Source organism: Vulpes vulpes, chromosome 12 (genome assembly GCF_048418805.1).
Source record: "Vulpes vulpes isolate BD-2025 chromosome 12, VulVul3, whole genome shotgun sequence".
Classification (NCBI taxonomy): domain Eukaryota; kingdom Metazoa; phylum Chordata; class Mammalia; order Carnivora; family Canidae; genus Vulpes; species Vulpes vulpes.
The window spans coordinates 111,020,207-111,036,608 of NC_132791.1; the positions used below are offsets into that span (position 1 = coordinate 111,020,207).

Consider the following 16,402-nt stretch of genomic DNA (forward strand, 5'->3'; position numbering starts at 1 on the left):
CTTTCTTTGCCTTGTGTACTCCCGGGCACAAAAAAATAATTGGGTTGAATAATATTTTCTGTAGGTAAAGGTAATAAAGGTAATAAAGGAAGGTAATAAAACAATGGATAACTTTCAAACTCAATGCTGAAAGTTTAGCATTTATGTTAAATTACAGTTAAGATAGTAAATGTTTACCAAAGGGTTCACACAGAGAAAATGGATCTCAAATGAAAGAAAACATGAACTTGAAATCATTTGATTTCAAATAGAAATGAGAGTCCAGAAAGGGAGGGAAGGAAAGGGGAACAAGGGAAGGATGCATTCATCCAACCATGAAGCCAAGCACCTATTTCCCATCACAGTTGGATAAGCATTCAGGGGGCTTCCCTCTGGTATTAGAACAATTTTAAAATCAAGCAAGAATAACATTGACCTCAGAACATTTTTCTCCTCAGTGTTTTCTGCACAGCAGCCTTTACCTCCTTATTCCTCAAGCTGTAGATCAGGGGGTTCAGCATGGGAATCACTGTAGTGTAGAACACAGAGGCTATGTTCTCCTGGGCCAGGGAACTGGCCGTGGAGGGTTTCAGGTACATGAACGCCGTAGACCCATAGAACATCCCCACAGCAGCAAGGTGGGAGCTGCAGGTGCTGAAGGCTTTGGACCTGCCCTCTGTGGTGCTGATGCGGAGGATGCTGGAGAGGATGAAGGCATAGGAAACAAGGACTGTTAAACTGGTGAGTATGATGTTAAATCCGGCCAAAAAGAAGACTGTCATCTCAATATCGTAGGTGCTAGAGCAGGAGAGCTTCATGAGAGGGAGGATGTCACAGAAGTAATGGCTGATGAGGAGCTCACAATAGGACAGTTTTAACATGAGGCCAGTCTCTATTGTTGAGCCAATGAGCCCCATGGCATAGACCACAGCCACCAGCAGGGAGCAGACTTGATGACTCATGATGACATTGTAGAGCAAAGGGCTGCAGATGGCGACATAGCGGTCATAGGCCATCACTGTCAGCATGTAACACTCAGCAATGACAAACAGTAGGAAGAAGTAGAGCTGTGACATGCACCCTGAATAGGAGATGATGTTCTTCTCTGACACAAAGTTCACCAACATTTTAGGGGTAATGGCAGAGGAGTAGCAGAGATCCACAAGTGACAGGTTGCTGAGGAAGTAGTACATGGGGGTGTGAAGCTGAGCATTCAGACAAATCAGTGTGAACATGCCCAGGTTCCCCATCACGGTGACCAAGTAGATCCCAAGGAAGAGGAGGAGAAGCGGGAGCTGGAGCTCTGGCTGATTTGTCAAGCCCCTGAGAATGAACTCGGTCACTGTAGAGTGATTTTCTGCAGCCATTCTTCTGCGTTTGGGAGCCCTGTGAGGATAGGAGAGAAGTCCATGAAAGGCTGCATCTTGGACTTTTGGGTGAAGCTAGTTTTGAGCATTTGGGGTCAGCTGGCCGATCCTGGGCTGTCTCTTGATGAGTCCTCCCTCATCTTGCTGTTTGCTGGGAGAAAGACCAGCCTTTTGTGTGTTTCGAAGATCTTGAGGATGAAAGGAAAAAGGGGCCACGATCTGGGACTTTTACCACTTTCATGTTTCTGAAATATCCTTTAGCGATGCTTCTTAAAGTGTATTCCCTGGACCGGCAGCATTAGCATCCTGTTAGAGATGCAAACTCTCAGGCCTCACCGGGACTGACCAAATCAGAAGGCCTGGGGGTGGGGTCAGCAATCTGGGTTTAACCCTTTTTCCACATGATGCCGAGGCACGCTCAGGTTTGAGAGCCTCTATCCTATAGGTAACAAGCAGCATATTTCATATTTTGTACTTGGAGATGCATTATACTTCAAAAATAAAATTTCCCTGTCATCTGTGCAATTCCCAAATAGTCTCTGAATGTAAATGCAAAAATACCCATCTCAAACTGACACAGTGTCAGGGTAGTACGGTAGTTACGACTGTATCACCAAATGACAAGTCAGTTTCTGTATCTGAAAGATGAAGATGAGAACAAAAGGCCCCAGTAATTAGACAGTAAAGGCTGATAGGCGAGATGGGTGCCCTCATGTCAAGGGAGAAAAACTAAAAATTTAATCAGGCGAATGACCACGGGGAACAAAACCAGTCAGCACAGCCTGAGATGACAAGCTTGCACAAAATTCAGCAACAGTTTTGAAAAAAACTATGCACAACACATCCTGTCATGCTCTCCAGCAGGAGTCACACCCTCAAACTGCTATCAGAAATAGGGAGCTGTGTATCCTGCTTGTCCCCCCACTCCGGAAACTTGCAGCTTGGGACCTGGGTCTGACCCATGTCCATAAAGGGCACAGAGCTTGCCCTAGGTTTTTGCCTATTTAAACCTCCAGCCTGATCCTTTCCTGACAGAGAAATTTGTAGCCCTGTGTCTACACAGCTTTTCCAAACTGCTGGGCGACGTAGCTTTTCCTTGCCTCTGATGGAGTCCTTGCGTCCCAAGATGTTTTTTATTGACGAAGAAATCAGTTTTATCAATTTCAAAGGTAGTTGTAAAAATGACATAGGATAATGCGCATTTAGAAATATTTTTTCAAAGCATTCAGTTCCCATAAAAGTGTCGTTAGGTGTCTGGAATTTGGCTTTACTTTTTCACTGGACTTGAGCCTCTAAGACAGTGGTTCTCAACACTGACTGTACACTGTAATCACCTGGAATGTTTGGAAGTCTCCATGCCTAGGCTCCACAGAGGTTCAGATTTAATAGACCCGTGGGGCAGTGTGGGCACTGGCACATAATATAGTACAGGGTAAGTGCCCAAAGGCCATTATTGTTACCATGACGATTTTCAGATTGTAATATGAAACCAGGCCCCATGATCTCCCTAATGATGAGGTACTCAAATTGTCAACATGTCCCTAAGAAGCATGGATCATCCTTGCTGGGCATGATACTTATAGATGGCCCATCTCTAAGATATATCTCTTAGGAAAAAAACTTTTAAGTTCTTCCTCTTTTTATTGTGTCCTCTTATAATTACTAACTTTTGTATAATGCCCTTCAAAGGTCAATCTCTAACTCCTAAAATTTTGGGTATGAGGAGAAATGTGTTCTGAGTAGGATTCTTATTTCTGTTTTCCTTTTTTTTTTTTTTTTTTTTAAGATTTATTTATTTATTTGAGAGAGAGAGAGAGAGAGAGCACAAGCAGGGGGAGCGAGTGGCAGGCAGAGGGAGAGAGAGAAAAGCAGGCTCCCCACTGAGCAAGGAACCTGATGTGGGGCTAGATCCCAGGATCCTGGGATCATAACCTGAGCCCAAGGGAGATGCTTAACCAACTGAGCCACCTAGGTGCCCCTTATTTCCATTTTCCTCTTGAGAATATGGAAGGGCCAGACCTTCACTGACTTGCTTGGAACATACTAACGATCAGTGACTTAGAACTCAAATTCTGTTCTTGCCTGATCATGAGCTTATTGTTTGTAGCCCGAGTGTGCAGCCTTGTATGTCCACACTCTACAGCTCTAAGCAACGTGGAGGTTGAAAATGCTTTACACTTGATGTCTTAGCTTGTGCATAGCATATGAGAAAGAGGAATGTTACATTATTTTTTTCATTCTCCAATAAATTGGAGCTCTAAATATTACCCTAAATCGTATAGTTAGTAGAGGCAGAACTGGGCTATAACCCAGGACTTCTGACTACTATCTGTTTTGTTTCCATTAAACTGTATTGTTGGGGCCCCTGGGTGGCTCAGTGGTTGAGCCTCTGCCTTCGGCCCAGGGTGTGATCCTGGGGTCCTGGGATCGAGTTCTGCAGGGAGCCTGCTTCTCCCTCTGCCTGTGTTTCTGCTTCTCTCTCTGTGTCTGTCATGAATAAATAATTTAAAAAAAAACTGTATTGTTTTGGTGTAGCTTATCTTTGGGTAGCATTTCATTACTATTTAATAAACTTAATTTATTGAAATTTTGGAGATTATTTCATTGCTAATTTCAGGTGCATTTAAAAAATTACAAAGGCAATATATATGCACTGTAGAAAATTAAAAATATAAATAAGCATGGGCACTTAGGTGGCTCAGTCAGTTAAGTGTCCACCTCTTGATTTCAGCTCAGGTCATGATCTCCAGGTTGTGAGATGGAGCCCCGTGTCAGGGTCAGGCTCTGACCTGGGCATAGAGCCTGCCTGGGATTCTCTCTCTCCTTTTGCCCCTCCCTCCCACTCTCCATCTCTCTATCTCAAATAAATAACTCTTAAAGAAAAAGAACTACAAATAAACAAAAGTAAAACCACACCATTTCCCTGCTACTTGGAGACTAATATTGGCAGTGGCTAGCTTTCTAAATTATATATATATATATATATTTATATATATTTATATATATATTTATATTATATTATAAAATTTATATTACATATATATAAATTTTTTTTTCAAAAAAATTTTTTACAAAACATTTTGTAACCTGATTTTTTAAAGTACTTTATAATATATTGTCTCATTTGATTCCTATAATAATAATAATTCTGGCACTAACCCTATTTCCTTTTCTTAGATATAAGAGTCTTCAAATCCTTAAGATGTGGTGTGAAGTCAAGAAATCTGCAGTACATTGTAAACTTCATATGTTATTGGTGGTACGACACTTCACAATAACTAGTTTCAGAAGTAGCTAAGTTTTTTCCCATTTACTATAAAGAGAAGACGAATGTCTTCTAGATAACAATAGATTAAAAATAAATCTTACATATCTCCTTGTACTCAATTTTTCACCTCTTAAAACAATAAGAAACATAGAAAATCACCTTGAATATATAATTACCAGAAATCAAAGTGCTTTACAAAGCAGTGCAGAGGGGCACCTGGTTGACTTAGTTGGTTAAACATCTGCGTTTGCCTCAGGTCATGATCCTAGGATGGAGCCCCATGTTGGGCTCTCTGCCCCTCCCCCTTGCTCATGCTCTCTCTCGCTCTCTTGAAATAAATAAATAAAATCTTTAAAAAACAAAAACGAAACAAAGCAGTGCAAACACCACTCAGTGTGGTGCAGATGGTGAAAATCCTAGACAACACAGAGTTAATTTTTTACTCCCATAATCATTTAATGATATAAAATAAGCAAACATGGTCCATATATTTGATATCAGTTACTACAATGATTACCTCTAGCTTTACCAGACCATCAGAGGCTTGGGATTGCTGCCAATGAGAACACAGCACACAAAGAAAAAATGCTTAGAGATGAAGGTAGACAAGTGGTTAGAAATAAAGCCTGCATTAGAACTAGGAGTTCATAGAAGAAGTATTTCTCTCAATTGCTTTAAGTATGAAATTAAATACCTGTGGTGAGAAAAAACCAAAATGGTCCCTTGGAAATTTTAGGGGATGCCTTGGTTTCAGTAGTCAGGAAATAAACATCAAGAAAGGAGAGAACCATAGAGATTCACATCCAGTCCTAAATGTATTCTGAGGGGCCAGCACAGTTATGGAGTCACCGAGACTGGGAGACTGGGGGTCTGTTTACATAACACATGGGCAGAACCTCCTGGGATGCAGTCACTTCGGAGCCTGGAGTCCTTATTGGAGGAGCAATTAGAGTCTTGGTTTACGCCTGTGCTGGGAAGCATGTTTGTCTCCCAGGTGTGTTAATTTTCCTTTTATTTGGAGTCATCTTTATGTTGGGAAACTTAGAGTCTAATGCCAGTATTCAAATATCTTATAGCCAACAACCCCATCATTCTCACTAGCACCACCAACCACCACCACCACTTGTCATTACCATCATCATTGGTTACTACCATTTTGGTTACTACTCAACATTGTTCTTCAGTAGGCATAATCAGGCTGAAAATGTTTATTTGAAATGTTTCTAAAACAAATTGAAATATTTTACTAAAACCAAGCAGAAGTTCAGGAAAGGGATGTTAACTTTATAAGCAACACTGAGCTTGTCACCCTGTTACTGTGCTTGTCGATGGCCACTGTAGAAGGGCGGGAGGCTGAGGGACATAAGAGGTAGAGTTCTAAGAACTCCTCATGCATATTCTCATTCATAAAGGGAATATGTTCATAAGAAAATTTAGTTTTAGAGATTATATTCAGCAATATCTTACCCATGAAAATGTTGCAAATGAAGATTTTTAAACTTTAGTCACAGAGTCATATGCAGTTGAAAGAAATAATGTAGAGAGATCCTGTGTACTCTTCATACAGTTTTCCCCAATGGTAACATTTTTCAAAATTATAGTGCGACACCACAATACCGCATATGCATACTACCATGCACAATCCATGGATTTCATTCAGATTTCCATTTTACTTGTACTCATTTTTGTGTGTGTGTACATTTAGTTCAATGCAATTTTATCTCATATGCAGCAGGTTCATTATCCACCCATACTTCAGATAAAAACACTTACATGACCTTCATTTTCTGATTTTCAAAATAATGATTTGGTTTCTTACTATCTTGCAAAGGTAACCAGTTATTTTTCTTTAGAATCATTATATTCTCATCAACTTAAATATATTTTATGTGTCATTACACATAATGTTATTATCCTTTTCTTGCTCAAAATTTTCTGTCTTTGGCCTGTGGAATTCTCTTCAGTTTGTCTCTTGAGTCTTTGACAGAATGTTACTAGTCTCTAATACTAATTTTTATCTGATATGACAAGATGTTCCGAGGTCATCTCATACATTTCATTCTTTGGACCTGAATCAATCATTTCTCCAGGAAGCATACTTTCTTTTAGTGGTGAAATGGTATTTCAAGATCAGTAATTAGGTGCTAGAGAGGATCATTGCTTCTGGCTTGGTTATTATTTCTAAGTCTTTTCAGAAAGAACCAGGAACTTTGGGGCTACATGGTTCTCAAAGTATTTCTTATTGTAAAGGCCAACAATTTCACTGGGATATGTTTTGATACCTGTTTTGGGGCAATTTTCTTAGGTGTAACAATTCTTTTCAATACATCACTTCAAAAAATTTTTTTGACACTAGGAAAAGATCCACGAATTCTAGTCTTTGTTATCTGTTCCATCCCTTGCTTTGATTATCTCCTTTGGAGCTTCTATTCTATGTGGATTAGATCTTTTCTGTTTGGTGTCTAACTTTGCTGCTTTCCCACAAACCTTTTTCAGAATCTCCCTCCCTTTTTCTTACCCCCTCTTTTTTACCTTCTATTTCTCCTCAGGTATTATCTGTTGTGTTTATTCGCTCTTCTGCTACTTCTAATTCTGTCGTATTTCTTAAATTATTTTTTCTTTTATTCCTAATAATTTCTTGGGTTCTGTTGCCTGATTTATAAGTTTTTTTTAAAGATTTATTTATTTATTTATGATAGACAGAGAGAGAGAGACGCACACACACACACAGAGAGAGAGAGAGAGGCAGAGACACAGGAGGAGGGAGAAGCAGGCTCCATGCCGGGAGCCCGACGTGGGACTCGATCCCGGGACTCCAGGATCGCGCCCTGGGCCAAAGGCAGGCGCTAAACCACTGAGCCACCCAGGGATCCCTATAAGTTTTTCTAATTCTGACTTTTGTTGTTCTTTCATGTCTTGTAACATTTTCATGTGTTTTAATTTGTTTTGAAATAATATTTGTATTATATGTAATATTCTCATTTATGTGTAGTCAGTGGACTGAGTTGTGTTCCCTCAACCCCCAAATTTCTATGTTGAAGCCTTAACCCTCAATGTGACTGTATTCTGAGACAGAATGTATATAAGGAGGTGATAAAGGTTATGAGAGACTGTAAGGGTGGGGTCCTAATCTGAGAGGGCTGGTGCCATTCTTAAGACAAGGAAGTGGCACCAGTGCTCACTCTCTTCCCAATTTGAGGACACACTGAAAAGGCAGCCATCTGTAAGCCAGGAGGAGTCCTCACCAGAAATCACCAATGTAGGGACTCTGAATTCCAGAACTGTGAAAAAAATATATTTCTGTTGCTTAAGTGACCCATTCTGTGGCATTTTGTTATGGCATCCTAAGCAGACTAGCAACAGTATGTCTCTCTGGTTTGCTTATAATTTTATATGGAATTTCTTCTTTGATTCTCTTCTATTGCTCATTTTTTATATCAAATTAGTTTTTTTCTAACTTCATCCGTGTAGAATTCTCTATTCTTTTGCTTTTGTGAGGTGCTGAAAAAACATGATGACTTGCTGTCTGAGATCTCCTGGCTCTGTCCCCTTTCTACCTTTATCTGGACCTTTTTTTCTTTTATCTCTATTTGTTCTGTTTAGTTTGGGTTTTATTCCTGTTCTTGTAAAGAGGTTTGGTTGCTTTATTTTGAGAGTTCATAGTGCACAAACTGTAGCCCCTTCAGATCTTAGTATGGAGACATTTTGAATTCACCCACTATTGGAGAATGCAAAATCCCTTCCAGTTTTAGGTGCTATTTTCAAATTGGCCTTTTGAGAGTTACTTGGAATACCGATTAGTTGTTTTGGATTTCAGGTTTGCCAGATGTCCTGTCGCATCCTTCTGTTTCTTCCTGCACAGATGCTGATACTAAGCAGATTTTAAGCTTTTGCTGGTTTGTGCCCATCTGCTTATGTTTAGAAGTAAAGGGGATAACATATCCCTTATTTTTGTCACTGACATTGTTAATGGGATTCCTCCTTGCTATTTAGTTGTGCTGTGTTTTTTTTTTTTTTTTTATGGGAGTATCCAGGAAGACTAAAAACCATAACACAGTCTCCCCCAAATCCTCCAAGATTTTCCACATGTTTTTTCATTATTTACATATATATATTAAATTTATTTAATTTCATTTAAATTAAATTTGCCAACATATAGCATAACACCCAGTGTTCATCTCATCTATGTCATTATTTATATTAAGAAGACTAATCATTTGAAGAATATTTACAGAAGTAGGATATATTTGTTGAATTTATCTTTGAGAAAAAAATATATTTTTGGTATATGTCAAAGATGACATATTCTTGGGCAGCCTTGGTGGCTCAGTGGTTTAGCGCCACCTTCAGCCCAGGGTGTGATCCTGGAGACCTGGGTTCAAGTCCCAAGTCGGGTTCCCTGCATGAAGCCTGCTTCTCCCTCTGCCTGTGTCTCTGCCTCTCTCTCTGTATCTCTCATGAATAAATAAATAAAATCTTAAAAAAAGATGACATATTCAACAGGAACATTCATAAAAAATATATTCTTTAGTAATCTGAATATGCTGCAAGTATTCTTGAACATGAAGCATTATGAATATTATTACTTATCACTTACTCCGAGTGCTTACCATATTCCAGGCATATATTCTCATGAATATATTCTTTTGTTTCTCTTGGTCTTTCCTTGCTCTTCCTTCTAGGCTTTGGAACTCTGTGAAAGGCTAGCCAAATGAAGTTAAATACTTATGATTTCTGGTTTTGGTCATGGCAAATAACTTACATGGGACTTGCCATCTTACCAAAAGCAATTAAAAACTAGACAAAATATGTAAATAGTTGTTTTTAAGTAACAGTGGGATCAAAGGATAGATGATCTACAGAAATTCTTAAGAGAAGGCAAGAAAATGTGTAACAGAAATTCTTAAGAGAAGGCAAGAAAATGAGTAACAACCACACCCACCCTTTCTCTCTAGGCAGTAGAATCCAGTAGGATGACTGGTTAGATCATTCACAGAAAATCAATAAGGAAATATTGGCTTTGAATGATATATTAGGCTCGATGGACTAACAGATTTATACAGAACATTCCATCCCTAAACAGCAGATTATACATTTTTTTCAAGTACGTGAGGAACATTTTTCAGGATAGATCATGTGTTAGGGCACTAAACAAATCTCAATAAATTAAAAGAGATTGAAATCATATCATACATCTTTTCCAATCACAATGGTATAAAACTTGAAATTGATCACAAGAAAAAAAATCTGGAAAGAACACAAATACATGAAGCCCGAACAACATGTTACTAACCAATGAGTGGGTCAACCAAGAAACTGTGGAAGAAAAAAAATACATGAAGAAAAACAAAAACGAAAACACTAATACTCCAAATGTTCTACATCTTTGGGATGTATAGCAATACAGGCCTACTCAAGAAGCAAGAACAATCTCAAACAATCCAAATTACACCTAAAGGAGCTAGAAAAAGGACAAACAAAGCTGGGAGAAGGAAGGAATTAATAGATTATAGTAGAAATAAATACAATAGAGATTTAAAAAACCAATAGAACAGATAAATTAAACTAGGAGAAAGTTCTTTGAAAAGATCAACAAAATTGGATAAACCTTTAACCAGTCTCATTAAGAAAAAGAGAGAGAGAACCCAAATAAATAAAATTAGAAATGAAGGAAAATAAATAACAACTGACACCACAGACATACAAAAGATTATAAAAGATAATTATGAAAAAGAATATGCTGGCAAATTGGACAATCTTGAAGAAACAGATAAACTTCTAGAATACACAACTTTCTAAAAGTAGATCAGAAGGAAATAAATTTGAACAGGCTAATTACTAGAAATAAAAATAACTTCTAGTATACACAAGTCCAGGGCCAGATGGCATTACAGGTGAATTCTACTAAACATTTAAAGAATAGTTTATACCTGTTCTTAAACTATTGCAAAAAGTAGAAGAGTAAGAAAAGCTTCCAAATTCATTCTATGAGGCCAGCATTACCCTGAAACCAAAACAGATAAAGATACTACAGAAAAAGGAGAACTACAGGCCAGTATTTCTGATGAACAGAGATCCAAAAATCCTAAACAAAATATTAGTAAACGAAGTCCAACAAAAAATTAAAAAATCATTCATTACTGTTAAATTAAGGATTTATTTCAGGGATGCAAGGGGTGTTTCAATATTCATAAATCAAGCAAGGTGGTACATCACATCAATAAGAGAAAGGATAAAACAATATGATCATCTCATCTATTATTTTAAAAAATCTTTCTCCCAGTTCTCACCTATTCACCTCTTGAAACTCTAATTACATATATGTTGGACCATTTAGCATTGTCCTAAAGATTTTGGTTGCTATATTCCTTTTTATTATTTTTTTCTCTATATTATTTGAATATGGATTATTGTTGATCTATTTTGCTTTCAATGATTCTTTGGCTGTGCCGGTCTGCTAAGAAATCAACCTTCCTTATTTCCAATATTGTCAGTTTTGAAGATTTTTTGTAATTTTCCTTTATTAATTTTTTAAAAATAAATATTTTGGGGTTTTCCATCTGTTAGTCAATTTAGTATTTCTTTTTGTCTAAATTTCAGTAAATGATTATAGTAGTTGATGAAGTTTTGGAATATAGGTGAGGTCCAGAGCCGACAACTAAGAAAGAATTCTTGAGATGTCTTTGGTGCAAAATGGTGGTTTTGTTAAAGCATGGGGACAGGACCCAATGGCAGGAAGAGCTGCTGCCCTGGCCTGTGAGGAGTGGCTGATTATATACCTGGGAGTTGGGAGTAGTTTGAGTATGGCATACTCTCAAAGGAATTTTGGAAGCAAGGTTTCCAGGATCTTGAGAGGGCTAGCTATTATTGGGAAAAGTTCATTTATTACCATCTAATAAAACCTTAGTCATGAGACCCTTCAGATGTCTGTCTATTGGTGGGCCATGTGCTTGGGGGATGATTGTCAACATGAATCTTGGGGGGTTTAGAGATAAAGGAAATTCCTAAAGGAATTTTTATGTGTTAAAGTAGACTTCCAGGATCCTGGGGGTCAGGCTAAGATTGATTTTGCCCTTAGCAAAGTATGAACATTGAGGCAGTTGAGTCTGTAGAGGAATGTCCCTCTGTCTATTTCAAGGACTTGTCAATGTGCTGCCCTGGACCTGTGCTTTGTCCTCAGCTAGTCCTCTGCTCCCCCATCAGTAGTTATTTTAAACTCTTTGTTCATTAATTGCAGCATTCAGGACATGGGGATCTGCTTTTATGGAATATTTTTACTTCTTGATGATGGGTCATATTATCTTGCTTCTTTATATTTCTCATAATTTTTTATTTTATAATGCTGGAATTGTGAATATATTGTAGAGACTGGATTATGTTATTCTTCTGTATAGATTGTTGCATTTTGTTTGGAGATGCAGTTAATTTAGTAGCAGATCACCGTGATCTTGTTGAGATCTGGATTAGTCTTTGTTATGATGAGTCTAGTTCCATTTTGCCCTTAGCCTGATGGCTTAGTCCTCACTCTTAGGTATGGATTTCAGGGGGTTCACCTTAATGTCTAGTTGGTTCACCAAAGTTTCTCCACTCTCACTAAGCCAGACATCTAATAGCTCCCCAGGACTGTGCATGCTCTGTGACCTCTATTCAGTTCCTAGATTCCAAACAGCTGTTGTATCCTAGACATCTGGAGTCTTGCCATGCACATGTACGAAGTTGAGAGTTCAGCTAAGAACTCAAAGGAGTCCTCAATGAACATGACTGAGGGTTCTTCTCTTTGACATTTTCTTCTCCATGCCTTGTCTCACAGATTCCAGCTGTCCTGGCATTCATGAATACTGACCTTTATTCCAGTAGTAGAGACTGCTGTCACCTGCTTGGGCTCCATCTCACTATGCTTGATTTGGAAATTGCCTAGAGAGAAAAGGTGAATGTGGTAGTTACTACATTTTCTTGCCTTCTCTTAAGAATTTCATCCCTGTGCTTTCTGCTTCTCAAAGTTTTCAAATAGATGCTTTATGTATTTTTTCCAATATTGTAGTAGTTTATGGTAAGAGGGTAGTAGTGTGATATCAGCTACTCCTTTACATCTGAAATCCAAAGTCTGATTGCTTACTTTTAAATGACTTTTTCTTTGCATTCCAGCCAAGGAGGAGGGCATATAGGCCCATGGACTAGAAGAAGCTGGAAACCTCGAGACCTAAATTAGATCTGTGATCTTGGACAAATGGCTTTACTTCTTGGGATCTTCTTAATGTCTTTGTATGTAAGATGGGTGTAACTATTCATTCTGGAGATCCATAAATTGCTGGCATTATAATCATCAGGGAAGATTAAAAAAATACAGCTATTGTACTCATAGCCATACAGATTGTGATTCAGAAGGTTGGGTGGTGAGCCCAGAATTTCTTTCTAATAAACACTCTAGGTAATTGGGGTGCTTAGCCAGGTTTGAGAAATACTGGATTTGACAATTTCCCACATCGCCTCAGGTCTAAAATTCTGTTAGTGTGGGGGCTTGGTATTAAAGTAACTATAGCTCTAAGGGATCAAGTCATAGGATAGTCAATTTTTGTCAAGGCAGAAGCTGGCATGGAGAGTAGAAAACAGAAAAAGACAAAAGCAAACTGAAGAGGAAGAACAAATTTGGATGTGTCCCTGCACATTCAGAATCTGATCCACTAGCATACCATTTGAGAGCACCAAAAGCTAGGAAGCCACCAGAGAGTAGTGCTCCAAAAAAAGTGGGTGGAAGACAGGGACAGTCAAAGGGAGTTTTGACCAGTTAGTAATTTAGAAAAAGTCTGTTCTTGGCAGAGTTTGGGAGCACTTACCTAATACATAATGTTACCATTAAACCTATACTCCGTGGGAAGAGAGGGTTAGGGGATCAGAGAAGTCTACTTTCTAGATGTAGTGCAATTATTCCTAGAATGAATTGGGATATGAATAAGTTATGAAATGTTCTACCCTAAGTTATGATAACCCTTTGTGTTAATCTTTCCTTAATTTAACCACTTCTTTTTATTAAAGTCATTGCATATTTATTTGTTACTTTCCAAGAGTTCCAGATCCAAGGAGGCAATGACCCTAGCTTCATAGATTTTCTGTAGCTCTCATCAGGAGGAAGCTTAGTCTAGTGGATACAAAATAGGCTCTAGTGGAGCCAGACAGAACTAAGCACGTGAGCTCTGAAACATACTGCCTCTGTGAGCAACTTATATTCAAAGTGAATGTCATTATTGTGAGAAATTAATAAGGATATATTTATATAGTGTTTTGGGTCTTGGCAGCCAGAAGTCAGTAGAAGGGTTCTGTGTCAGGTACATTGCTGGGTATTCAAGACTTGATAATGACAGTAATTTTTTTCACAATGATTTTTCTTTTAATAGTACTAGATAAGTGTTTGTTAAAGTAATTGTCTCCACAAGCCAAGTCAAGCAATATCAAGGGTATAAACCAACATTTCGTATTCCTTTGGGAAAGTAATCTCTGATGAAATGGTTTTCAGGGAGTCTCTGTCTTAATTATTAGGCCACTGAGATCTGTAATCCTAATAAGACTACTAATTCTCCTGTTATCCTCTGGTCAGGAAAAGAAACTCTCTCCTTCCTTATAGCTAGAGAGGATTTTGGGTCAGTTAAGAATCAGATATCATGTTTTTAGTGCAGAAAGGCCTATAAGATAACTTAGAGGTTCTAATTCTTTGGACTCGATTGAGAGGAGAGAGTTTCTTAGCTCAACCTATCATTTTCTATTTATTATGGTCCTTTTTGGGTTCCAGGACACTTGTGGCCAAGAAATGGTAGAGAATAGTTTTATAGCTCTTAACTAAAGGAAGATGAGTGTGTTCCTAACCCTGGTGAGTCGGGTAACATAGTGGTTATGAGTGTAAACCTGAGAGACTGCCAAAGTTCACCTTCTGGCTGCACCTCAGTATTTTAGGGACTCGCACGAGTTATCTAACTCCGTTGTCCATCTGCAAAGTAGGGATAATAATATTGTTGCATAGCTCTTAGTACCTAGTCTCTCAAAAGAACACCTTAAATAAGTGTTAGCTTTAAAAAATGATCACTAAACCATGTGAGCTGGGAGGGATCCGAAAGAGGTTGCCTTACCTTCTTGGTTGACAGCAGTGACCCAGTGCTGAGGGTTCTAAGAAGTCAGTGTCTTGACAGGAACTCTTCAGGGAAGAGGCTCAGGTTTCAGCCATGGAAGCACAGGCAGGAGAGAGGACATAGAAAATGGACTAATTTAAAGATCTAAAAGATCTAATTTAAAGATCTAAAGATCTAAAAGATCTAATTTAAAGATCTAAAAGACATCTATATGCATATGAATAAATTCCTGCTTTCTCTCTGGAGGCAAAGTTTAGCCTCTAACTGTTCTCTCTGGAAGTTGAAGTCATTTGGGCTGTAAAAATGGATCCACAGCAAACAATAAAACCTTCCTACCACACTAACATTCAACTCTCTCTCTCTGTGCATTCTATTTTCCAGAATGGGGGATGGATACTGAGAGAGTGCTGGTGTTTCTTTCTGTCTAACTGGTTGTCTTTTCTTTTCTCCAGACTGCCCTCCCTCCACCCATCCCCAAGAGGAGAATGGCAGCTAAGAACTCTTCTGTGACAGAGTTTATCCTCACAGGCTTAACAGACCAGCCGGGACTCCAGATCCCTCTCTTCTTGCTGTTTCTAGGTTTCTACATGGTCACTCTGCTGGGGAACCTGGGCCTAATAACCCTGATTGGGTTGAATTCTCGCCTACACACCCCCATGTACTTTTTCCTCTTCAATCTGTCCTTAGTAGATTTCTGTTACTCCACTACCATCACCCCCAAAATGCTGAAGAGCTTTGTCTCGAAGAACATCATCTTGTATGCAGAGTGTATGACTCAACTCTTTTTCTTCTGCTTCTTCGTCATTTCTGAGTCCTTCCTCCTGTCAGCAATGGCATATGACCGCTATGTTGCCATCTGCAAACCATTGGTGTACACCCTCACCATGTCTCCTCAGGTCTGTTTATTCCTTTTGTTGGGTGTCTATGTGATGGGGTTTTCAGGGGCCATGGTCCACATGGGAAGCATAGCAAGTCTGACTTTCTGTGCTGACAATCTTGTCAATCATTTTATGTGTGACATCTTTCCTCTCCTTGAGCTCTCCTGCAACAACACCTATGTGCATGAGCTGGTGGTCTTTGTACGTGTGGCCATGGACATTGGAATACCCATTGTCACCATCTTCATCTCTTATGCTCTGATTCTCTCCAGCATTCTCCATATTCACTCCACTGAGGGCAGGTCCAAAGCTTTCAGTACGTGCAGCTCTCACATAATTGTGGTTTCTCTTTTCTTTGGTTCTGGGGCTTTTGTGTATCTCAAACCACCTTCTATTTTGCCCCTTAACCAAGGGAAAGTGTTCTCTTTGTTCTACACCATTGTGGTGCCCATGTTAAACCCACTGATCTACAGTTTGAGGAACAAGGATGTCAAAGTTACCTTGAGAAAAACCTTGGAAAGAAAAATATTTTCTTGAGACAGTAGTATTTGAAGGAGATACAATGCTTTATTAGTGGGTATGCTTTCAATGACGGATCCAAATTCCAGTTTTTTCTCTTCTGTACAGAAAGAATTTTCAGTCTTTATGTTTCAATGAATGTTTAATGCATATCTATTTTCTTTATCTCTTGACCCACCTCGGCTATTCCAAGGTTGTTTTATGAACTTTTTTTCTGTAACCACAAATCATTTAATCTTGTATGGGGCTTATAAATCATTTTATTTAGTTTCC

At 38.7% G+C, this 16,402-nt stretch overlaps 2 protein-coding genes across 3 annotated transcripts; one reads left to right on the forward strand and one right to left on the reverse strand.

Moving 5' to 3' along the window:
* Positions 1-416: 416 nt before the first annotated feature.
* On the reverse strand, positions 417-1,370 carry OR8A1 (olfactory receptor family 8 subfamily A member 1). Its single transcript, XM_025998821.1, has one exon. It carries the CDS (start codon positions 1,344-1,346, stop codon positions 417-419), a length of 930 nt encoding a protein of 309 aa, XP_025854606.1. The 5' UTR covers positions 1,347-1,370.
* Positions 1,371-15,121: 13,751 nt separating this feature from the next.
* Positions 15,122-16,147, forward strand: OR8B12 (olfactory receptor family 8 subfamily B member 12). Of its 2 annotated transcripts, XM_072732033.1 has the most exons (2): positions 15,122-15,136; positions 15,230-16,147. In XM_072732033.1, exons 1-2 carry the CDS (start codon positions 15,122-15,124, stop codon positions 16,145-16,147), a joined length of 933 nt encoding a protein of 310 aa, XP_072588134.1. The 2 variants fall into 2 exon arrangements, with proteins under 2 accessions (XP_072588134.1, XP_025854607.2); XM_025998822.2 differs by lacking the exon at positions 15,122-15,136 and having other exon boundaries at positions 15,209-16,147.
* Positions 16,148-16,402: the final 255 nt, after the last annotated feature.